We start from the raw sequence: 26250 nt of genomic DNA, 5'->3' as shown, positions 1-26250 counted from the left end.
CCTGACTTTTTTTGACACCTCAAATTCCCTGACTTTTCCCGGTTTTCCAGGTTTTCCAGGTCTGTCGCCACCCTGTATATATATATATATGCTTGCTTGCAGTATGCTATGTTCTGCTATGTTCGTTGAATGTGCGTATTCAGGTTCAAGAGCAACTGTGTAATTTTAGACCTCAGAGGAAAGGAGACGGGAGATCGCTTTTTGCTTTTATGTTAATTGGTTAAGATGTCACTTCTACATGAGCAAGAAAATCGGGGGAGAAATACTTGGCACTTTTCAGTAAAGACTAGTGACGATACCATAGGGGGCATGAGAAAGCAACATCCCTCCTTCAAATGAGATAAAGGCAAAGGTACAGTTCCCAATGCACTTTGCACCATGCTGTGATGCATATAAAGGGGGATGTGGGAGATCATGTGATCCGCACCATGCTCCGGACGGCTTTACTTTACCCCACATACTCTTCGATCTATGCCAATTTGGAGGTGATGTGATCAGCACCATGCTTGGGCAGCCTTTACCCACCAAGGTTTCCCCCCGTACAAATTTTATTTTAGGCTGGATGAGCTCCAGAGCCACTTTATGTGGTAGCTTAGATCACCTGCATTTTAATGGTGAACTAAATTTGGCAGCTCTCAGAAAATATTGCCACACCCCTCGTTTATTCACTCATTTTTCCTGGCCCCGTCACTTTACAGCAGACAAGTCATGTAATATGCATAGAGAAACATTCTCTCCCTCACGTAGAATAATACATTTATCCAAACTTCGCCCTCTGCCCCTCCCCCACAAAATTGATTTGACAAGAATATTTTTATATCAGTGAGTAATATATCTCCCTATCTGCTCATAGAAAAAAAAATACTTTAGCTTGTGCGTTTTCAGCTTCATTCTGATAACCAAATTATATAGCGATTATAATAATCGAACTAGATCCAATCGTATTTCCTTAGAAATAGAAACAACTTTTAATTGAAGAGAAAGTGCAGTTATTATCAGGTATGGCAAATCCTTATTTTCCATTTCCAACACTGCAAACAAGAAGAAAGGAAACAAAATTACAAACACGAAACAAGCCCCCTCCCCACTTTTTTTTCGTCCCAGTCAACTACAAAGGATTCCGTAAATGAGTGGGCAATGAGTCCCGTTGTCAATTTTCCACTCTCATTTTTGTGAAGGGGAAGGGCAAACAAAGACACCTCAGTCACACACGTGTCCAAACTCTACGGAAGGCAGCATTTAGAGAGAATCGGTTTGGCACCAGTGCGATTGTTGTCTGATCCTGAGGCAGAAGGATCGGCCCATTTATTCTTCACAGGGACTACAAGAAGTGCCGTTGTCCCTTCCTGTCTTTCAAGGAAGGTGCGACAAATGCATGTTGTACCCCACCTCCCCCTCCCCAGCCTTCCACAGACCATGCCTCTTCACTCCTATCCTCCCTCCTCTCGCATGAAAGCCTAACATCTGGAAGTTCAAGGTTGCATGGTGAATGAAACAGCTGCAAAAGCAAGAAAAAGCAGGGAGAAGTCGCGGTCAACAAAACAGGTTTCTGCCAAATTTTAAAGATATTGACACGGCTCGGAAAACGTATAAAGCGGGAAACTGAAGTTAGAGCGAACATAAGATCAAGGTGACTGTCCTATTATTTAACACGGCCTTTTGCCGGGGCCTGACTGGATGAACGTATTAAGTGGGAAAACGTATAATGCGGGAACGTAATATCGAGGTTTCACTGTATTTACATATGAATCCATTCCCTGGTTATGACAACAGTTTTATACTATTAAATTACTGTAAGGTGACCTGCAAGCAGCATCACACTGTATATTTATTCAAATGGTTCATATTGCTGTGATGCTACGCATGGCATATGAACGATTTTACAGGTTTATTCTCAATGACTGGCCAACACACTACATTGCAGTCTTATGCATTCAGATAATGAAATACAGGAATTCTCTTGAATGTATACATTTGATCATCTTTGTTAATAACCAAAATATTACTTTCGAGACACAGCATAATGGCATTTAAATTTCATTTAAATTTATTAAAATTTAAAAGTTTCTATGACTGTGATGTCATTTTATATTATTGGCAAATATTAGCACATTGTTTTCAACATTCTGTGTAGTTCTGGAATATGAATTTCCAGAAAAATACTGCTGGTTTTCAGATAAAATTATTGAAATGGAGGTCCTAACTATATCTTCAAGAAGATCTTTATGGAAAATAGGAGGAGGGGGTCCACTACAAAGAAGTTGGGTTCACGATACCATAATCATAGTTAACTAATATGTACAGATGTTTGAAACTGAAGAACTACCTTTTATTGTATATGCTTTATGGTAACATTTGTTCAAGATTAACAAGATAAGTTGATCTTAGATAAGTTATTAAACATATTATCTTCTATACATTTGCAACACTTACATTTGCCATGTATTCAGAGAGAAGATCCTGAAGAGCCTGCCTAACAGCATTACACTCAGCCACGATGCGTTCTCTTCTTTCATCACGAGTGCAAGATGAATCGGCCATCAAGGCTGCTCCGCTGATTATGCTCTCAAGTCTCTCCTCCAGAGATGGACGGGTTCGAACTTCATTGTACGCCAATGGGTCAATCACAATGCGCTCCTGGAATTACAGTAATTATTTCATTCTTATAAAATTACACACTGTAAAGTGCAAGTTACATATATAAGCAACTACTCTTTTATAATAAATGAGTGATTGATTGATTTGGTGCGTAAAGTCCACTTTATGCACAGCAAGGCTAATTGGGACTGAACCTACACTTTAAAGTGGGATCCGAACCACATGTGCCTCCAGTGGGTATCGAACCTGGGTTTTATAATAAATCTTGTTATTGTTAACCATTACTTATTTGTCTAATTGTGTTTACAGGTTTTCCCACTTAGTATTAAGGCTCCACCATTTTAACCTGGTGAATTCTTTTACAGCTCTTATCCCAGCCATCCAAGCTAGGTTCTCTAAAGGTAGATTCGTGGTCGCTTGAACCTACTGCTACAACACAAACATTTCAAATGATATGATGAAACTACCAAGCCTGATAAAGTAATACAGAAGTTATTATACTTCTAAATATGGATTAACTGTGTCAATATAATCATATTGATATAATTTCCAATAATTTTATTGATTCCATATTTCTATAAATTCAGTAACTTAAAGTTTCCAAAATACAGTTTGTTTTCTGAAGCAACGCTCCATCAATTATACATTAAGACTAAACCTTTCTTCACAAAATAATTACCAATTTATATCATCAATACAATATTGCTTGTCAGTATTGGTATATTTTATACTAATACTTTATCAGTATTAGTGAAAAAAATGTTATGTTGATACATCTCCACTTAAAAATGACAATCTGTTAGGAGAGAGAGTACATTACATGCAGGTTACAAAAAAAATGTAATGCACTTTTGTCTACAAAAATAGTGAACTTTGAAAGAAAGGATAACATGGTATATATGCAAAGTTGGGAATTAAAGAATCTATTCCTCCATGTTTTCAAAAATTTAATCAATTTATAAAGCAAGCAAGTACAAATATACTCTTGTGTGTGTGTGTGTGTGTGTGTGTTACTTGTATTAAGGGTCAGGAGAGTTGGTGTCAAGAAAAACAAAACTTTACAATTTATGATCATGCAAAGTGCTTCATTTTTCTTTCAAAACCATTCTTTGCACTATTAAGCATTCAAAACTATGTGACTATTTTGAATACCCTCTGTACTATAAAAGAAATTATTAATGGAAAAAATGTTATGTTCAAGTCTCATATAGCTATCATGTCAACTGGGCACTCATCAATCTGAAATACTTTGAATCTCAAGAATAAAAAAAACAAAACAATTAGATACATGAAACAACGAAGTCTATTGCCTTAGGCTAACTGGGACTGGACCTACAATTTAAAATTGTATCTAAACCACAGTGCATTGTGCCTTCACTGGGAACTCTACCAACAACCCCTGATTCTTCTCACACTTAGGTTTCATTTGCACTTTCTTGTAAATCGATAGCATGAAAACAAGAAAGATTCATGTGGAATTACTTTCCCAGTGAAGTTACTTACATCAAAATCATCAAGTGCAGCAGCAAGTTCCCCTGGTCCATCGTACGGATGCTCTGGCACATTAGGCCCTCTGCCTTGAGCTACGTCTGATATTGTGTTCACTGCTTCACACACCTGCTTGTAGACATAGTCTCTGTTTGCTTTTGCTGCTGCCAGCTCAGGATGCCTCACATAAACCTGGTAAGAGAGAATTATTATTATTATTATTATTTCACGTATATTGTACTCCATCTGTCCGGAACTTTTGCTATTTGACTCCATAACTGGCCATTGTTTTTACTTACTTCACTACTAATTAAAATACACGACACTCCTTTGTTAAAACAAAATCTGTTCTAGGGTTAACCAGAAGGTACCTTTTTATGCAATGGAAAAAAAAAAAAAAAAAAAAAGGCATTGGCCTCGGCAAAAAAAAAAAAAATAAACAACTTGACGAACTGATGTCCTGTCATCCCATGGACAGCTCTGGGGAAGGTGGGGGGGGGGGAGGGGGATGTGTACACTTTATATTCCCAATTTCGAGGCAAGGTAAAAACTGGGAGCCACGAACGTATGCAGGAATGTCGTGCAGGTCTCCCGAATGGTGTCAGCTTGCAAAGCCGTGGGAGGAAAAACAGTGTGAAAGCTGAATTGCAATTATCCGGGGCGATGCAAGGATGAATGTCGTTCGATGGTGGTGACTTTTCATTCGCGACTTCTTTCGAGCGAATTTCGTTCTGTGGCGATGAAAGCCTGCAGGCAATTTTAGAACTAGAACGTGAAGACTGGCAACACTGACTTGTGCGATATGATATGAATCCACGCTAGAGAGAGAGAAATACATCTTGGCCGCGAATGACAGATCTAAGGGCAGTTGGCTGAGTGTGAAACCGGCGCAGAGGGTATTGCGCAATCGCAAAGGATTCGACTGACATCGCAGGCAGCGAGCGGAGGTTTCCCGTGCATGATCCCTGCAGGGTGCGCGACGGAAGGGGCAGAAAGATTTTGCTGCCACGGGAGGTGTGTGGAGAAAATTTGCCGGGGAACAAACGAACGTACTTCGAAAAATGTTTCGTTCTTGAGAGCGAGCTGGGATGGTGGGCGCACCCAGCGTGGATTTAAAATAGATATGCCTCCTGATTACCAACACGAGGTCGAGAAAATTCAGCAGAATTTCAGATGCCGTTCAATGCAGTTCTAGGTCACTATGCCTGTTGTGATGAACAAACGCCATCCCTTTTTCCTGAGTCAAGACATAAACAAGTGTTGAAAAGCGGGCAGCCGGAACGACTCTCTGCCCATAAAAAAGGATGGTTTAAAATAGAGACAAGTCATCATACGAGAGATGGGCGATAAATGCAATAGGCCTGCTTGGAGAATGTAAAACGGCGGTAGTAAATCCAGGACCTCATCCTACACACGAGCGTTCGCGGCAGGGTGGATCACATTGACATAGGCGCGTGGTGCATGCAGTTGAGTACGCACTTCCAGCTCCGAGAGCGCACTGACTTGGGATAGTACGCAAATATGTATGCCCGCATTTACTATGGTAAAGCCTATGTTTTTATAAGTGTGATAAGTATCAATGCCATTTTCGCTTATTATTTTGGTCATAGTAATATGAGCTGCAGCATGAGACTGCGCGAAAGCAGTTTGTGTGCGGGAATAACGATGAAGCAGGCAGCTTATGAGAAACAAACAAATCGCTATTATCGTGATAAAGATGAAAGTACCAAAACTATAGTGATAAGGGAGTGCTTAAAGAATTATTTCTTTAAAACTTAATGCTTGCAACATTAACAAAGTTAAAACTGTTATGATACAATTAACGCCATATTGTAGGTCTATCCTGTCAGTGACTATATACTTATTGAAGTGTGGGAGCAAGCCACAACTCTTCTGACTAAACGGGATAATAATAATCTATCCGTTATTATTATTAATGAAGCCGACTTCACTTCATGCACTGATTTATATATTCATTGTCTCTTCATTGGCCCAGCACCTTTAAATCTCTTTCGTCATTATTTATCTGTCTATATTTAATGTAACTGGAATGAACTCTGAGCAAAATTATTACGAAGGTGCGTTGAGGTATATTTTCCCGTGCAAGCGACAAAGGTACTATTTGTAATGCAAAAAAAAATATGCATAAAAATGTGACCATATGTTTAACACCAGTTTCGTCCATCCGCACACCAAACTAGTGAAGAATGTACTTCGTATAAGTCATTGAACGTGTGCTCAGCACACGACTTGATAAACAATTCAAAAGCCTTTGGCTTACGTCGTCCTTTCCCCTCTGTTTCTGTTAAACAGAAGGTGCCCCTGAGGGACTTGTATATAATATAATAAGTGCATTATTATTGTATTTTTAAACATGTTAGATGCGAGACTGTCTCACTGTGCGCTAACATATAAACACTCCTAGTGTTATTGAACATATCGTGCATCTTCGTGACTTTCATTATTCTGGTGTGGGTGACGTCCAGTTTGCACTAAGAGACACTGTGGTGATTGGCGAAAAAAAATACCTTTCACAACATTTTCGCATAAGAGAAGGGAGATATTTATTTATTAGGGATTTATGTATGAAGTTAAAATTATCATAAAAAAATTGCCTGTCTGATCGTTGCTGCTCATTGACCACTGATATATAGCAAAAGTTATAGGTGACTGCCGGTAAGTACCCGGGGGGGGGGGGGGGGGTGGCAACCTCCCCGTATTCCCGGTGTTTGCTACTCTTCATGGGGCGGATGATACAGTTTAAAGCGGTGTATTCCAATATCGTCAATAATCACCTGGTCCAGTATATTCGGGAATTGGATCCGATACAAGTTAGGGTTAACACGTTCTATTACACTACCATGCAAGAGATAGAAAGCCGAATAACGCGAATTCTGCTGGCAGGCCTTGTTATATGAAAACAGGGCCGGGCCAAGATACATTTCCCAATTTGTGTGTGCATTATTTACAAAGTTTTTAAGAATCTGTTGCAAAATAGAATGTCCTTTTTCCTGAAGGCCGAAGGGATTATGGTACGCCGTGGGCGTGAACTTGAGGTTTACCCCTAGCTTCTCATTCAACTCCTGGAAAAGCTTAGCAGTAAATGCACTTCCTCTATCTGCATGGATGGTCTCCGGGACCCCCAAATAGAGTATAATCTCTTCATACAGGAAGTCGGCCGCCGTTTGAGCCGACACGTCACATATAATGGGTTGAAAAGTCAGTCGCCGCAAGTATATATTTATGTCTGAGCGGTCCTGAAGCGGGATGTGGACCACTGAAGTCAATCGTGATGGACTGGAATGGTTTTTGCGGCAGATAAGTTAATAACTCGCCAGTCGGGTAACCGGGAGGCCTCTTATTCACCTGGTACACCGCACATTCGTGATTTTCCGCTGTATGAAGTTCTTCATAAACTGAAAATAAATTTCCTTCAGGGCTCGATTGTAAGTTTTCGAAAAGCCCATGTGGCCACCTCCGGTTCGCAATGAATGTAAAGATTCAATCACCATGTCACGGAGGGCGTTCGGTATGCACAGAAGTTTCTGTGCACCCGAGGCCATTCGATGGAGCCGATAGAGCAACCCATTTTTGATAGAATGGTAACACACCTCCTGTTGGAGGGGGGCAGGGGCCTGGCTGCCCTCCCCCCTGAGGATCCTCCAAAATACAAAAATGGTGCTAAGTGTTTCATTGGCACGTTGATGGGAGGCAATATCAATGTTTTTATTCTGCATGAATAAAACCCTAGTCTCTTCCAGTTCTGGTGCGTCATCGTTTGGTTTGATACCAGTATCCCGGGAGAGGGTCTGCCGGATTTTGAGTACCGCAGCAATGGGAAACCGTAAAATAGTACTCATCGATCGCTAAGGCCCAACGTAAATTTTTTAGGGGATGGAGATTTGGCGGTGCGAAGATACGTTATACTTTTGTTATCGGTAAACAAATGGAAGTGACGTCCTAAAAGAAAGAACCGGAAGCTCTTTAATGTATAAAGAATAGCAAGCAGTTCAAGTTCAATGATCTGAGTCTAGTCTCGTGATCCTTCAATTTTCGTGAGCAGTACGCACAAGAGGGACATGCCCCTTCAGAGATTTATTGCATCATAATGACGGAAATCGCGGTAGTGGATGATGCATCAGTATAAATATGAACCTGGCAAGAGAACAGGGGCGGTAATTAAAGCTTTCTTTGGGGTTTCAAAGGCATCTTCTTGTGGTTGTTCCCATTTGAAACCTTTATTCTTTCCTACCAATGCCTGAAGCGGTGCAGCAATGTCTGAGTAGTTTTTAATAAACTGCCGGACGTAGGAAATAAGGCCCAAAAAGTGGCGAACCTGACATACTGTTTTGGGGGGGGGGGGGGATGTAATGGGTAATTGAATCGATAATCTTATCTGAAATCTGATAGCCAAACTGGCCTACACGGCTCCCGAGGGAGATAATTTGTGAATAACCAAAGGAACATTTAGAAGGGGTATATTTCAAACCGGCCGCCTGTTAACACTTGAACAGTCGCTCGAGGGTGGTCAATAAGACCGAGAACTCGTCGGCAAAACAGTACAGATCATCCATGTAGGAGGCGAACGTAGAAGAATCCATTTGTGCCCAAGCCAACTGAATGCACCTAGTTAAACTGGCGGGACTCATGCTGGCACTCATTGCCACAAAATTGAGTTCAATATGCCATTTTCCTCGCACTGTGAATGTTGTATACAGCTTGTAGTCTTCCGACAGGGGTAACTGAAAATAGAACTGGTGCAAATCAAGATTACATTCATCGCGATCGCGTCAAAGACTTTATTACTATTTTTATTACTATTACCGGGTACGGCCTTGACCGGAAAACAACATCGTCTTTAAGGCGAATCCGGTGTATGTAATTTGTAGCCCGACCAACGTCAGTCTCGGACCACAAAAAAAACGTCGGAATATTAGTTCAAGAGCTACAATAATTGTTGTTGCTGTACGGGCGTAAGGTCCAGATTTATGTTCAACTGTTTGTCAACTGGAGATGCTTGACTTGTATTTTCGGCTTCTGTCGTGATGTTCACCTGAGGGGGAAATACCCTGGCGGTGTCACTCGCAAAATCCTTGGTTGGTTCGACCGGTGCCTCGGTCTGGGTAATCAGGATGGGGAGTTCCCATGCTTCAGCCACGCCGATACGCTGACCTTTGGGAATTGTAATTCTATGCATCAATGGATTGCCAATCCAGAGAAGGTTGGTCTGTGCATTTAAAATAGCCCGAGGTATTAATAAGCCAGATTTCTGTTGAAACGGCACGTCAGGTTCCAATAACGTGTCTGAAACTGCAATACCATTTACCAAGCTCACAGGAATGTAAAGGCGAGAGTGAGGTTTCACTATTATCTTCCTCGCCGTGACAAATTCGGGAATGAGATTAGCCCTGATCATGTGTGCCAGTTTGATAGATACGTCTAAAGCTCTGTGGGTAGTAGCCTGAAGATGAGATTTTTACTGGAGAACCAAAACGATATAGGGTGAGAAGATTTGTGTGGAAGTCCAAAGTAGCCCTCTGATTACTTAAAAAGTCGTTCCCCAGAATTGCACCCTGTTCAAACGTCGGAAGAACGCGAAAGGGGTGGCGGAATGTAAATCCATCTACGGAAAAGGTTAAAAGCACGATCTCCTTACCCGCAAGGGGTGTGTTCGACACACCATGTATGAGAGTGGGAATCTGAAAACGTGGTGCACTGGCTGGAATGTCCTTGGCACCAATTACCGAAATCATAGAACCTGTATCAAGAATGAAATTATACAGTTTACCGGCCTGCAATACGGTAATATATACCAACTCTGCGTTTGGGAACATCTCAACGAAGAGACATTTAACAACTTGGGGTGTTGGCACGTCTCTTCCCCCAGTCGCTAATGCTAATGACCGTTTTAAATCATTTCACTGGCCTGGCAAACATCGGCTGTACGGTGGGGGTAAGAACCTTGAGAACACGGAATTCCATCTCGGCATACTACTAGCTCCACTTGCGGCGATGATGATTGAAAATGTGGGGGCTGGAAACGCGAGTTTGCCTGGCCACTGCTACACGAGTCGTTCAAAAGTAACGACTCGTTCACTAGAAATGAACGGCATGTTCAAAGAGTTGTATGTATGCTATGACTCCTTCCCGCCAAGCAAATATTTTCTTCTTTCTCTTCCACATATTTTGCGGCGTGGACGGTGGGCACATGTCCCACGTGCCCACATGGATGTGAGTCTTTTTGAAAGAATTCAAGACGATGCATCCATGTTGGTAGGTGGAAGTGTGGAAAGCAAGGGGGAGGGAGGTTCCTTTCTGTTTCTCTTCCAGAGTTGTAAGCGAGGCAGGCTGAAACGTGCCGTGAGAGGGGAGGGAGTCACAGCTGATCACAGTACACTTTCATGACTCTTTGAACGACGGAGACAAGAAGTTGCCGTTAAAGTGTGCCACGATTCATTGAACGAATGAAGGAGTCGCACTCGCGAGCATGCTCGCTCATGAGCAGAGCGCGCACAACCCCAATTAATGAAACGACACGACACACATACACTGTGTAGAATCTCACATATCTTACGCTCATTAGAGAAAGTCTGACATAATAAAGGCGAGCGACACCATCAATAGCATGTCACTCGAACCAAGAATATTTCAAGCTGGCCAAAAATATATCCTTAAAATGAATAAACAAAGAACATTCACAATGGACTTTGCATAGTGTTGTCTTTCTGCTTTTGTCAATCCTTCCTGTCATGGGTTCGATCCCTAGTGGGGGCATCTTGCACATTAAATCACACTTTGAAATGTAGCTTCAGTCCCGATTAAAGTTTCTGAGCATAAAGGGGAATTAAAACAAATTTTGACTGACAAAAACGTTTTCATGGTACAGTCACGAACACGTCTGGGATGTAATGATAACATTAAATGTTAATGAGGTTGTTACAAGCCAGAACTTTCCATGACTCTGTGTGTTAACGTGTTTTACTAACGAAAGCAACATTAAAAAAAATACATACGTATAACGTGACCCTCTTTATAGAAATTCGATCATAGCACAGAAACACATATTGAATGACTGTAAAACTACAAACAGCTACATGAGATGGACATGGACAATGTTCGCGAGCGATATAAATTTGTTCAACACAGCTGTTTACCATCTGCGGAGAGGGAGGAGTGCTGGCTGCTGGCAAGACTGCCGTCACCTCGCCTTGTGCAAGAGAGCTCGCGACTCGTGAACGCACGATGAGGGAGGAGAAGAGTCGCTAAGGAGAGCGAGTCATTAAGGTGCTCCATGACTCTTCGTGCCGTCTCGAGAGTCCTGAACGAACGGCGGGAGAAGTGTTGTGGCCCTGTGCTGTGACTCTTCGAGCTACCAGGAGAGTCATGAACGAACGATGGAAAAGAGTCGTGGGACTGTGCTGCGACTCTTCGTGCTGTTAAAAGAGTCGTGAACGTGCGATGCTCGTGGAAATGCAAGCATGTGCCGCAGAGCAGATCTGGAGTGTATTTTGTTGACTCGCATTCTCACATTTGTTGCGATATTAAAACCAGTGATCGAATGTAAAAAAAAAAGGAAGAATATATAGATGCACATTGTTACTCACAAAAGGTTGACATAAATATATAGCATTTCTGTGCATGCTATCGTACTTCATAATTTGTATTATCCGCAGCATGAAATGCAAACTGCAGCAAGATACATATATAGAAAATCTCACTCATGAGACAGAGTAATGAAAACAAGTATGTGTAATAAATTTTGTTTGCGGGTGTGTTTACTGTTTACACATATACAGTCAACTCTCGATTCAACGACCTTTCACAGTTCCCGGGAAAGGGTTGTTATTTCGAAGGGGTCGTTATTGGAATTTGCACCAATTTTCAGCTTAAACGGAGCTAAAACGGACACAAAGATGCCTAGGAGATGGTAACACCATTTATCCTGGTAGTTATACAACCTGTTATGCACAGGATGCGTGTTGTGAGAAGGAAAATAGAACCTGAAAAAGTCTTCACAAAAGAGAATTTAAAATAATGTTACTTTGTTTCAATTGTGCACAGTGTCGTTGCTTTTCCAGGAAATTCTGACAATTCTAGTTCATGAGAAACCCGTTTGCACTGAGACCAATGGAAAGGAAAACAATCTCTCTCTTATTGCAAGCGAAACTCGAAGAATCTTGACACCAGACAGACTGGCGCCAGCAAAAGTCGGGAGATAATCGGGCAGAATGAATGTTGGATTTTATATGGGTTTACTGGAGCATTGTCTGTTACAAGATTAACTGGTAAGATTAGATCTCTCGGGAGAAACAACCTCTCTAGGTACCACACAAAAAAAAAATAAAGGCAGGGCTGTAATTTTCGTTCTGGTTCTGATGTGTAAAATACATCGTAAAAAAAAGTCACTTTTCTTTGCTTCAACCAACTTCATTCACCTTCCTTCCCCATTCAAGGGAGCAGTCGAAACTCCTTCCTTGACTTGCATTGTAATCCAGTGTGAAAAAGGAAACGTGCAACTTGCGATCTGTTTTCACCCAATGCGTATTCTAGGACACGTCATTACACAGTCATTAAACAGCGTGGCAGTCGATAATCATTCGGGTTTGGAATCGAAGTTCACTTTAAACTGTATATTTAGTCCCGATTAGCCCATCAGCATAAAATGAACTGAAAACAAGATTTATGAAACTGCGTATTTTCACATATCAAAATGGTAGATCGTTATTTACTCTCATGTTAATCGATGATTTAATGTTGGATTTAGGAGTATTCTTCATGTCAAACACCCACCCTTCCAAACGTTTTTTCCTTGAATAATGTCTTTTTAATCAGTCTCAGCCACCATTCCTACACTGAACACTTTTTTTTTCCTCCACATGAATGGTTCTGAAGAAAAGCGGATGCAAATTAAATATACAGATTTGCTTATCAGAAGGCGCAGAACATGAAGTTATTTTAACTCTTGTTTTCCTTTCTGGATATCGAATTTCGTTATCGTCAAATGAAAACAGCTTTGCGAGATTCAAAACAATAACTTTTTTCTTGGCGCTGGATGAGTCATCGCTGTTATCAGCAAGCAAGAGCTTTGCAGACGCTAGACAAAACACTGGCGCCAGCTGCATTGTAAAAAGTTCCAGCAACAGGTGGGGAAGAGAAAAGTCCCAGCATTTTAAAGATAACGCAACTGTCGAAGAGGGAACTTTTAACAGCAGTGTAAAGAAGAAAGAAATGACCCTTGCTTTACGTTTTACCATGCAACAGACAATAATATGGGCAATATTTCCTATGCAGACAACAGCATTAAAAAATAATAATAAATAAATAAAAAAAAAACAACTGAAATCTGCAATTATCAACATTACCGTGCACAGCAGTGGCGGAGAATGAGCTGGGGAAAGGGTAGAGGGTCACTTTTTATTACTTGTTCTATGGTTTTTGTTCGTTTTCAAGAGTATATCCAGAACTGGTTGCCCCATTTTAGACGTCAAAGGAAAGGAAGAGGGGTGGTTCCTTTTCCACCCTTGCCTGTAATCAGCCCGCATCAGCAAGAAAATCGTGGCTGAAACAATCTGCATCGCTCAGGGGGCAAAAATAACCACAAAAAATTGGTCATACATTTCGCGGGGGGAAATGAATGAAAGAGAAAGGCCTGCAGCCTTCACCACGAACAAACAAGAGTTTGTTTATCTTAAGGGATCATAGATAGGCTATGTGAAAGCCTGATATTCGAAGTTAATTGTCTGTGAGAGGTGTATCGTAAGAGGGGGGTATAGCTCTGAAGAGCAATGTCAACACTTAACCAAGCAAGGGACTTGCCCCGTAAAATAAGAACAACACTCACAATTAAATTTAAACACTTCAATTGACTGGTCTGGCAGGGGTGTGAGAGAATGATAGACAAGGATTTAGGAACGTTCGTTACCTGTAGATCTTGAAGTGAGGATTGACTCGCTGGTTTGTAGATGAAACACTGATGAAACTCTCCTGAAATAAAACTACTTTCCGATAGCATACTAATCCTCGCTGTAACTCCTTTTGTAACGTACGGTAATCAGACTTTATGTCGGAGGCAACAACTATTCATGCCATAACTTTCTTAGTTCAACAACTTGTATAATTCCGAGGTACTGACTGTGCCCACGATAGATTTCAGATACCGACTGTGTGAAGAAATATTCTCCCAAGCTATTTAACTGAAATTCAAACTTCGGCCTCTCTCAATAACGGTGCTTTCAGCGTAAAGCAGTGTTTGCAGTATCTTCCCTGCAATTCCGGAAGAATTTGTATTAGCAGATTTTTACATTGGCTGAAGATCGCAGGTGTCATTTCCTTGAAAGAAGCTCTTTCCAGCTTCACTCGGGCCCTTTTTATGAAATGATTATACTATCGGACTATGGCACCTGGGGTCCCGGATTTGAGTCATGCCTTCGGCATGATACGAAATTGAGAACCTGGATGTACTTAAAAAAGTCAACTTTAATAATAATAAAATAATTAATAAGAATATAAAAGATAATAAAATCAAAACTAAACTAACTTCATAAGAAAGAGTTTGAGCAACCGCCCGAAGACCAGCAAGGCATAATTGGAATTAGATTAAATTCTCTTTTCTACAATTGTTTGAAGTCAAAACTGCATTATAACTATCTCAACATCTAGCACAGAGATTCAATTTTGGGATAGAGATATTAAATGCTGTTGCACAATTAACTGCAATTTAATACTGCTTCTAATGCTTCGTTTAACAGACTATTTAGGTTACAGAAGATAGAATATGACACAATTACGATAAAACATTTGTAGCAGGTATAATCTGCCCCGTCTTTCCAAGAACGAAGATGAACAAGAAGCAAGAGCTTCAAGCTTTGTTTTGGATATTCATATTTCACAACTTTTTCCACCAAGACACAGCAAGTGGTAAGGAACTACATTAGTAGAAACATCCATCACATACCTGAGGTATTCAAGCATGTTTCTTCTGTGCAGAATTTGCATAAAACTGTCACGTTTTCTTGGACATAACCACATGAATATCAGATATATATGTATGTGTGTGTGTGTAGGGGGAGGGAGGACCTTATAAAATTTTAACTTTATGTTTGAATTTAACCACAAAAACCTTTGAGAGACCGGGTTCTCATACATCTACATAGTGTCATGCTGCAATTTCAGTTTATATTAACTATCTTGAATAGTAATTGTAATTGGTAATACTTTTAGACACCCTACTGTTCCCTACATACTGAAAAAGACAAGACTTACTTTTGAAGCTGTGAGGAGCATGGTGGAATGCTTCTTTAAAATCGCTCGAGCAGCTGCTAGGTCATCACGCAGCTGTGGATCTTTCAATTCCAACTGACGTTTTGCAGCTTGCGTCATCAATTCTGTAGCATTACGGCCGAATGCTTTAATGCTGTCCAGCAGCTCTGATTGGCTTGATGCGTTTTTCACTTTCTCCAAATCATCTTCAACCTTGAATGGGAAAAATTAATCAATTGCTACAAAATGTAAGCTCTGCCATTGTCACACTTTATAAACAAAAGGAAAATAACTAATGTTATTAATTGTTTTTATTGTAATAACAACATAAAGAGGCATGTTAACATAATGCTGCCGTTACTATCATTTAGCCACCAGGTAGCCTGGAGAATATTCACAATGCTATTACCAGCAAGTTTACTACATAAAAGTATTCCTTATATTATTTACTCCTGAGAACGTTAATTCATTTCACCCATTATGAAAAACTTACAATTACAGTAATTCATGAAATTTGAGGTTAGAAAATGTCAGTTATTCCCATTCATAACTTTTATTTAGTTTAAGCATAAAAAAACAACAACATAGGCCTCAATGCCTTTTTTATATTTGGGGAATAAAAATATGTCTGTTAGTAATAGATTGAGTGAGTAAGCTAGTTGGGGATGACTGTTGTCTGGCATTTTCACCCAAAAGTGATGGATTAGTGGTGCTTTGTGTGCAGGTACATTGTCAAATGCAACATCCACTGATTTTCCTTCCAAGAACCAGACCTTTCAAATGCATCACATTCCCAAATTTCCCATCAGAATCTTATGACAGCCACCTCACAAATTGTTAAACAATGGCTAGCCTTCCCTAACTTTGGTAACAATTGTGTCAATTTTAGATGTTGATACACATCCTTAAAAATGATCATCAACTGTAATTCAACTATTTCTTAAAAATGATTCTGCTTACATGCAATTGAATATGGCTTAAAGTCATATCCCCATAAAGGATTTCTGCAATTTCACACGACTTTACACAAATTTGTTGTGTGTGTAAATTTTTCATTTCAACCAGAACAGAAACAGTCAGTCAAACAGATGCTGTACCACAAATAAGCATGCTATTGCATTGAGGCTTATGCTAGCTTACTTGCAAATGTTTCCTCCAGGTTGTAGTATTCAATGCATAGTGCTAGTTACTCTTGCTGGCATGCTAATTCTGATGAACATTCTGGACAAAGCTCATATGAAGAATAGGAAATGGGACGTCAAAGATCTAGATTATCTCATAAGTATTACCAAAGATTTTGTTTCTTAGAATTGCAGAGGTCCTGCGCTTATTGTAGCTCAAATCGTGGCTGAATTTGGTGAGATACTTGAAAAAAAAATTGTGTTCTCTATAACATTGCATCCATACTATACAGTAACCACAAAGGGACTGCAGCACAGATATACTAATTATATCTATACACTAGTTGTAAACATAGATAAGAGCATGACACACAGCACTTACCACCCTGAGTGACTTCAAAAGCAGGTGCACATCAACCATATCTGCAAGTATCAAAAGCCTTGTAACTGCAGAGAGAAGATTGCGAGCAGCTCTCACCATGTTCCCTCTCTTCAGTGAAGAGCACGGATCGTCTGCAAACTCTCTGGCAGCAGTACTCATTGCTTCTCCTACAATGGAAACCACCATCAGAATCCACAACCTCACTTATCAGTAAAAACAAAGATTATCTTAGCTTTCATACTATAATAGCTACAGCTATAAAAATTCCAAATTTGCAAATTCGTAATTAAATCTTGAACAAAACTTTCAAAAAGCACAAGAGTTAATTGTATGTCAAGATAATATCTGTTCGGTGGTTACGCAGAGAGAAAATTCACTCTAATCACCTTACAGTTCATCTTTCCATGCAATATATGCCTGACAAAGATACCAGACATGTAGTGACATCTATTGTGAATAAAAATTGCAAGAAAAAATTAACTGTAGGTTGATTACAGTGAATTACAAGAGTTAATTACAGTAAAAACCAGATATTTCCACATACAATCAATCTTCATTGTTCCAATAAAGTTATGTGCTGTAAAAGTTTCCCTAGATTTTACATTTTCCCTCAGTTTAAATTTTTCAACTGGGTTTCATGAAAAAAAAAATCAAGGTTCCCCTTCAATTACATTATAGATCTGAAAATATTACAGATATCCTACTTCCCTAAATACTATATATATCAGGGTGATGGGAGAAAAGTAATTCTCCAAATTTCACATGAAATCAAACTTTTTTTTTTGCTGCTTGCAGTACAATTGCTAAAGTTCTGCTTAGTGAAGATAAGAGTAAAATAACAATACTAGTGTCACTAACGTTAAACAATGTTCAATTTATTGTTACTATGGATGGACAGATATGAAATATTTGCTGTAACCAATTAAGTGCTGGTATAGAATTTACCAGTACTATTATGCACACAAAACAATGCATGTGAACAAAAATCCAGTACCTGTTTTACGGACTTCTTCCACAGCAGAGAGCATTTCTTGTTTTATGTCAGGGTTTTCATAAGCTATTTGTTCTCCTTTATCAATAAAGTTTTCTGTCGCCTTCTCCACTGCAGCTACCAATACGTGAGCTCTTTTCGATCTTCCCTTTTTCTTTTTCGAAGGTCCTTTTGTACTAACCAATGTTGTTACCTGTTAAAAGAATGAGGTTGAAACAATGGACACTCATGCACAAAAGAAAAAAAATGACAAAAACATACCAAAACCAACAAACATGCAGTTGCACACATCTAAAAACTCCTATAATATGGAAATGTGTAAAAGTTTAGCCATTCATGCACAAAAAGTCTATACTCCACATTTTTTCTCAAAAGGTCTTAACTTCCTACTTAGGAAAAATCACACACAAGATAAAATTAATTGTATGTTGAACCACAAAGGTCGTTTATAGCTTTTGAAACACAAAGAACAACTTTCAATTCATGATAAGGTAGGAATAAGTTGTAATTAAGTAAATTATGAATTATCAAGTGTGGGTCAGGAAAAATAACTTCTACCCTTGAAAATCAATACTACCTTCAAATTTGAGGTACAGCCATGGGCACAAGAATCCTATGGCAATTTCTCATGGACAAATTGGGACACCAATGCTTCAATATCCAACAACTGCACCCACCCCATTACCTTCCTAGATGTGGATGTCTAAGGAAGCTTTCAGACAAGTATGACAAGCGATGAGAGTGGTTTCACACAACGTGGCAAGCTACATGGCCCGTCCAGTATATAGAAAAAGCATTGGCTGTGCATGTGTGATCAACAGGCAATACAGTACATGTTATTGAGAAAACTGCCAACACGCATGCCATAAGCAACAAGTGCAGCTTGTCGTGTCATTTTTGCACGAAAGGTTGCATTTATTATTTCCGAAGTTTTTTTCCAAGTGACTTGTGTTGGGGGTCGCTACAGTTTGAAAGGTGCCTAAATGAAGGAAGGTTATTTGAAAACGTTCATCCTCAAACCCACTTTCTATCCAGCTCCTACCATTATCACATGCTGGTACTTCATTCATGATGCCATTTCCCATCAGAAGTACCAGTACCTTCTGAAATAAGTCACATGAAGCTGAAACACTGTTGCAGATTTTATTGTTTTCTTATGCTGTGTAAGGTAAGTTCTATGATTTCTGAATCACTAAAATAATAGAAGCTGGAATTCAATCTCTGATGTCATTGTCTAATTTCTGCTGCACTCTGTGTTAGAGTGCAACATTGTATATATCTATACCAGACAATGATTACAGCAGACCTTTGAAAATAATAATTATTAGGAACATAGACAAAGCATTATGTATTGTTCCCTCAAAAAATGTTTTACCTGTAGTTGGACTTGTTCAGTAGGTAAATAAATGATAAAAGCGGAAGATTTTGTGTATATATCCAAATCAAATTTCAGCCTAATGAGAAATACTTAACACCATTCCTCCATTCTTGTTTTACTTGACATAACATGCACATGCCTGTATCAAATGCTACGCTGTACACAAACATCTATACACCAAAATATTATAGCCTACATATGAATGCAATATATTTAACTACAATAATTTGTTGACTGATGCCTAATATGGATTACAAAAAAAAAAATACAAGAATGCATTTAAAAAAATTTTCCTTTAGTACTAAAAACTCATTCTTGATTAAACAAATGAGATCATTTGAAGCACAATGAAACATGACCTTATAAATGAGAAGAATGTTTGGTTGTCTTATGAGTAGGGAACGGATTTTTAAGTGCTAAAAAAGTGCTTATAAATAATTAATATGCATAATTATAAATTAATAATAATTTTATGAAATAACTGGTTTTAGATTAAATTTGTATACGAAAGTTACTATTTTATTGCAATTAATACTACTCTTCAAAGAAGGAAAGAAATGGAGAAGGAAAGAATGAAGAAAAGAAAAGGAAAAGAAGGAAAAAAGAAATAAAGGAAGGAAGGAAGGAAAGAAAGAAGGACAGTGTTTTTTTTTTAATATACAATTTGTCCAATGTAAAAAAAGGTAAAAAAGGTAAAGTGTTCCCCTGTGCATAGCACCACGCCATGAAGGCGTATAGGGGGTGTGGGGGTAACGCCCCACACTTTCTTGATCCGGTCGTGAATGGGGGTGATGTGATCAGCATCACGCCCCTGACCGCCTTTACCCCCCCCAGGGTTTCCCCCAGGTACCCATGTTATTCGACGCTGGGTGGGCGCCGGGGCCGCTTTCACCGTTAGAAAAGTTCCCGGATTTGAACCGGCCGGGGATCGAACCCGGGACCTTGAGCATGGTAGTCAGACGCGTTACCGACTGAGCCACCGCGGCCACAATTTGTCCAATGTAATAACCTTTATCATATTTTTAAGTACTGCACCACCATATGCTTTTCAATGTTCTCCATGGTGAAGTTCTTTCAGTCATCCATGAGTAGGTGCTAGTACAGTCACGGACTCTTCTGGATTGTAACAATACCATTAACTTTCAGTGGAATTGTAATAATCCTATTAATTTTCAATATGATCGTTACAACCCAGGTGTCCATGGATAACCTTTTCTCTCTACGCCACACGAAGTTATTGGTGCAAATTCATAAATGCAACTGTCCTGATTCCCAAGGCAGGTTTGATCCTCCCCAAGGCGTTGTAGTAACGTCGTCACCTTGTAATGATGCAATATGCATTGGAGGAACATAGAGGTTCGGATCCCACTTTATACTGTAGGTCAAGTATAGATTAGTCTATCTGTGCATAAAGTGTGCTCATAAAACTTCAACTTCAACGGCCCTGCATGATTTTGTAGCTAGGATTCCATCCCAAAACAGCCCACATTTTTGTTTGGTATGCTGCACCTACGGTCCCTTTTAATTGAAATCTGCACAGATGTTGACACCCCTTGCTGTTGCATTGCTTCGTTTGCTGCTCAGATTCGTTCAAGTGGAAATTAAGGATCGTTCTTCATAAAAGTTATTTTTAACATTAAGCGATTGATATAAAAGGCATTTTTAGTCAAAATATGGCTTTTAGGCATTTTTAGGTCATATAGAATTTCAGTTGAGGGGTGCTGTGTACATGAAACCCAGGGATCTTTAAATAGCACACAGCTAGGATGTAGAAGAAAAAAAAGGTATGGACTTAGAAATCCGCTCCCTACTTATGAGCTAAAGTTGCCACTGGTCTTCATGGAAATTACAAACAAATGAAGTAATAAAAATCACCAGTTCTACAGTAAATCATGACATGAACTACGGCATTTAACCTAATCACATTAATAAGAAATATCACTACTCTACCTGCAGTACCAATGGCTCCAAAGTCTTTTCAACTGTGCGAGTCTTTATCTCCAGATTTTTTGGATCCCATTTTAGGGTCACCTGCCCTTGAACATCTTCCGACATCTTGTTATGATTCAGAAGTCAAATGTACTGTGCTCAACTTCAGTGTTGGAAAACAAGTGCCATGCAGTGGTACTACAAACAGGTCACTACCCATGCACAAGAAATTAAAAATTTCAAAATAAATTCATGCAGCACAACTACTTCAATAAAATAAACACATCTATATACACAGTTGTTGTAATGAAGCCTGGCTAGAACAGCATATGTACATTTAATTGCCCTTGGGGAATGAATAATATAAGCACATATTATTTATAATGACTTTCGAAAAATAACATGCAACATTCTTGAGCAAACCACCCAAGAGTGAAATAATGAAAGCAAAATACTCCCAACGATTAAACTCCTGTATTCTGAGGCATTGGAGGAAATTACTGGGCTTATTAGTGTTATATATGAAGGGCGCCACACCATTAAATATATGGAAACCATTCAAATCCAGAACAGTGATCAAATAATATATCATTTCAGCTAAGGAAGTTCAAAATATTTAATTCTGGCAAAAATATTGATTTTCTACCTTTGACGGTAGCCACATTTACTCAGTGTTTATGTCAGAAGGAATTATACTTCTCATACATGCATTCAACATTCGGTAACATACCATGTACGTGGGCCAGTCAAAAATTAGTTTCACACCCTCGTCAAAATTTTGGTACATGGATATTTTCTTGCAATGGGTTGGCAACACTGCAGACATGTATCTGTGGTGCGTGACGTAGCGGCATTAACGTGGCAGTTGGAGGTTGCTTGCTAACCAGTTGTGAACATGTTTCGGCAGCTGCAGGTGGGGTCCAAAGTGGAAGTACGTGCAGCGATTCGGTTTTTGTGGGCAAGAGGTAACCGCACAGAAATTTATCGACAGGTGCACGAAGTGTATGGTGAAAATGCAATATTGCGTCAAGCTATCGCAAAGTGGTGCACCATGTTTGAGAACGGACGTACAGATATCAACGCTTACCGTGAGGGAAGACCATCAACTTCGACAAATGTGGAGATCAGTGCTTGAGTGAATGAACTCATTCTTGCAAACAGATGCGTAACAATAGACGAAATCGCAAATGAACTCTGTATTTCACATGGAAGTGTGCATACGTCATTGCTGAGCATCTCAAATTCCGTAAAGTTTGTGCACAATGGGTGCCTCGGCTATTGACAGACACACGCAAAGGGAAGCATTTTGACAGTGCTTATGTATTTTTTTAAATTATCAACATGAAGGACAGGAGCTTTTGGAGTTTCTTACCTGAAATGAAACGAGCTCCCTCGAGTGGAAATATCCCACGTCCCCAACTCGAACAAAGTGCCGAACAGTTTCATCTGCAGGGAAGGTAATGCTGATGCTGTTTTTCGACAGATAAGGTGTTGTCTTATTGTGAAACCTTAAAATGATTGCGAAAAGCACTTAAAGATCGACGGCCAGGTAAACTTTTGAAATGCATTGTGCTCCTGCATGACAATGGGAGACCGCATGCAGCAAGACTAACGTCGGATCTTCTGCACAAGTTTCGGTGGGTAGTGTGGGATCACCCCATTATAGCCCAGATCTTGCACCTTGTGATTTCCATGTTTTCGGACCCATGAAAGAAGGACTTGCAAAGCGACGATATCACTCGGATGATGAGGTGCAATCTGCAACACGTCAATGGTTTCAGACGTTGAATGTGACTTCTTCGCAGCAGGCATAGACAAACTTGTGACACGCCTCGACAAATGTTTAAATAAAGGAGGTGATTACGTCGAAAAGTAGCTTCTGTATGGAACTTTTATGTGCAAACAAAAGTTTCCTGAAAGTTCGCTCCTGATTTGTTTTCTCATGCTGTGCAACTAACTTTTTGACTGACCCACATATTATTGTCCCACTTATAGGAAAGCATTTTTAAAAAGGAATTGGATTTGTTCAAATCACAAGTATTTTCTTTTAAATCATATCCTACTGTATGAGGTGGTTGATTAGATGCATAATCAATGCAAACTATAAAGCCACGTGCTTGATTTTGAGATTAAAAAAATATGACAATGTTTTCTAGCCACAATATTCATTACAGCAAGATACAAAACCATCAAAGTATATTTCTCATTACCGAATTTACCTGAAGAACCAATGGTTCTAGTGTCTTCTCAACAGACATTGTACGAATTTCTAAATTCTTTGGATCCCATTTCAGGGTGATGGGTCCAAAGTGATCAGTCATTTTTAATGAATTTAAACTCCCTTTTTGCTATGCTGATCTGAAATGGAAAAGGCTACATTATAAACTGCTATCATACTCACAACCTACACCATCATGAACACAAACTGCAATCCAATTAACACAAAAGCCAATTGGTTGTAATGAAGTAAATTAATTCATCATACCAGAGAAGATGTGATATTACCTACAGTATCAATGGTACAAATAGCCTTCGCTGGAATAGGCCAAAGTTCTTTTGTTTTAGCAAAATAGATTCCCAAAATTTTCCAGTTAATTATTAAATAAATTTCAACATTTCTGTAACACTTTATGTTGTTGGTCACTAAGTCATAAATGTTCAATGCTACATGTTACTAAAAAAGAATCATAATTACAATCACATAGATGTATCTGTGTAAATTTATATATACAATCAATAACATGGTAAAAATTTACTATCCTTCGGACACCTCTAATTTTTTCATTTTGTCAATTTTTGACATTCGCACTTACGTATCTGCTTCGCGGAACATTCCTGAAGGTGTAGAACATCTAGAAATTGCAAAATAAGCGAAAATAAGGCGTTAGTTTTCGGAATGAAAACTGTCGATTTCCGCATTTTTTTTGTTTCACAACCAAATATATGTATATTCCTGATACTACCACGACACCAAATTTTAACTATGTTTGCCTAACCTAATCGAACTAACCTAACCACGTGCCAATGGTTCGTGGGGCTAGCGTCAATGGCTCGTGGGGCTAGCGTCAATGGTTCATGGGGCTAGCGTCAATGGTTCGTGGGGCTAGCGTCAATGGTTCGTGGGGCTAGCGTCAATGGTTCGTGGGGCTAGCGTCAATGGTTCGTGGGGCTAGCGTCAATGGCTCGTGGGGCTAGCGCCAATGGCTCATGGGGCTAGCGTCAGTGGTTCGTGGGGCTAGCGCGAATGGTTCGTGGGGCTAGCGTCAATGGTTTGCAATTATTTCTAATTTCTAGATCCTGATACTAACAAGACACCAAATTTTAACTATGTTTGCCTAACCTAACCGAACTAACCTAACCACGTGCCAATGGTTCGTGGGGCTAGCAACACGCCATCCTTCTAACTCTCGTTTCATCCTTCTCTCGTTGCAAACGCAGGCAGTTTGAAACACTGGATACTCAATGAACATGAACAAAACACAATCACGACGCGTCATGTTACATTCACGATGCGTGATGGTGTACGAAGGTGTACACGCCAAACGCTATTCTCCGTCGGAGAATTAATTTTCAACGAACAACATGAATTTCAGCTAGGAAACATTCCCACATCACACAAAACAACCTTCCCGATGTTCGACAATGCTGCAGGAACTTATTACGGTAAGTAGTTTCTTCTGTAAAACTAAATAAATGTGTCCGAAGGATAGTAAACTAGTACCCAGAAGAGTATGTTAGCAATGTAAAAAATTGCAAAATAAATCATTGATAGGTGTCTCTGGTATAGTAAAGTAGTACCAAGATTTCGACATGGACCCAATCATGACCATTTAATATAGATCAAAATCCTTCTAGCTGTCCTTGGTTACAAACAGTACAAGGGTACATAGACACGACATTTAAATTTTGAATTTTATCCTCAGGAGTTACGTTAGGTGTACTCTAAACATTTATAACACTTTTAAAAATTTTGTGTATATTGTTAAATACCATCGCCTTGTTGACATCACATTTTGTGACGTGAGCACAGGATAGACTTGTCATTATTATATCGTCAAGCGCATCGCAAAATTAACCTAAGAATGAAAAGTGGATCCAGAAAGACTAGACAGAATGATTATTAAGATCTAGGAAATAATTGCCTTAGACGTTCACCCGGTGAAATACATAGTTGACAGGAATATTAGTATAATTTAACACAGAAACCGTCGATTACTTTTTTCTTACTACAAACGTTCATTCTTGTTTCTATATATGCACACCGAGAATCTGGTACATATTTCCTGTTTCGAAAACTCATACTATTTTTTAGTTAATTATACTTAATGCGTTTTTATTGTCCTGTAGTGGAAAGCCAAGGAACACAAAATGTAATGGGTTCCTCACTTTACATTAGATGGATAAAATGGAAGATTCACAATTCTAATTACCTTGAAAATCGTCACTTTACCTACGAAAATTACTTCACAGGTTGAAACACATCAATCAATTACAAAATACTTACCTACACAAATTTTACGTATGAATCACTCTCGACCCACCCACTCTTCAATGGACAATTCCTTCAGTTCCTGCTTATCTCTTTCCCTGTGCTCTTTCCGCACTACTTACGCCACTCCAACATCCGCCCACTTGCGAAATTAAAATCATTCATGTTTTCTTTCATGCAAATGTAAGGGTATTAATTTATTGTTTTCTTCAATTTAAAAGTTTAAATTAATATTTCAGTGCATGTACAACATGCTAGACTATCTTATTGATCTTGGTAATAGAATGCAAATCTACATACATTTTCTCAATTGACTTCAGTGGCAGTGATGGTGATCCGTTTCTCCCACACGGGAGAAATTCAATTTTCTTCAGAAGAATTCCCTCATTTTAGTAAAAGTACATTAAAAACCATATGCGTGCGCACGGGGGGCAATAGCAACATTATCATGGACTTCCACATATTTTTCTATGGGGGGATAGGCAAGGTATTTTTCCATTGTTCATATTACCCCGATAATAGTGCTGCCCCCTCAAAAAACACCATATGAATTTGAAATTATCACATTCATGTAAATTACTATGAATGAAATCAAATTATATGTGTAAAATATAT

The 26250-nt window shown here is 39.3% G+C and overlaps 1 protein-coding gene across 10 annotated transcripts in view; it reads right to left on the bottom strand.

Annotated features, from left to right (window-relative positions):
* alpha-Cat (catenin alpha) overlaps positions 1-25756 on the bottom strand; it is a 69911-nt gene extending 44155 nt beyond the window's left edge. For 2 of the 10 annotated variants that reach the window (XM_083135857.1, XM_083135931.1), the window contains exons 1-7: positions 25651-25756; positions 23357-23504; positions 17843-18032; positions 16849-17015; positions 15349-15558; positions 4102-4278; positions 2434-2637 (exon numbers count right to left, since the gene is read on the bottom strand). In XM_083135857.1, coding sequence (XP_082991983.1) covers positions 2434-2637; positions 4102-4278; positions 15349-15558; positions 16849-17015; positions 17843-18032; positions 23357-23467 — 1059 coding nt within the window. In that variant the 5' untranslated portion in view covers positions 23468-23504; positions 25651-25756. Of the gene's footprint in view, positions 1-2433; positions 2638-4101; positions 4279-15348; positions 15559-16848; positions 17016-17842; positions 18033-21167; positions 21359-23356; positions 23505-25576; positions 25604-25650 lie in introns of those variants that run through there. The other 8 variants (XM_083135922.1, XM_083135940.1, XM_083135886.1 and 5 more) reach the window with 7 other exon arrangements.
* Between the last annotated feature and the right edge of the window lie 494 nt (positions 25757-26250).

Source organism: Lepisma saccharinum, chromosome 1 (genome assembly GCF_977018435.1).
Source record: "Lepisma saccharinum chromosome 1, izLepSacc3.1, whole genome shotgun sequence".
Classification (NCBI taxonomy): Eukaryota; Metazoa; Arthropoda; class Insecta; order Zygentoma; family Lepismatidae; genus Lepisma; species Lepisma saccharinum.
Note: the sequence above shows the minus strand (reverse complement) of the source record. Positions and strands in the feature narration are given on the sequence as shown.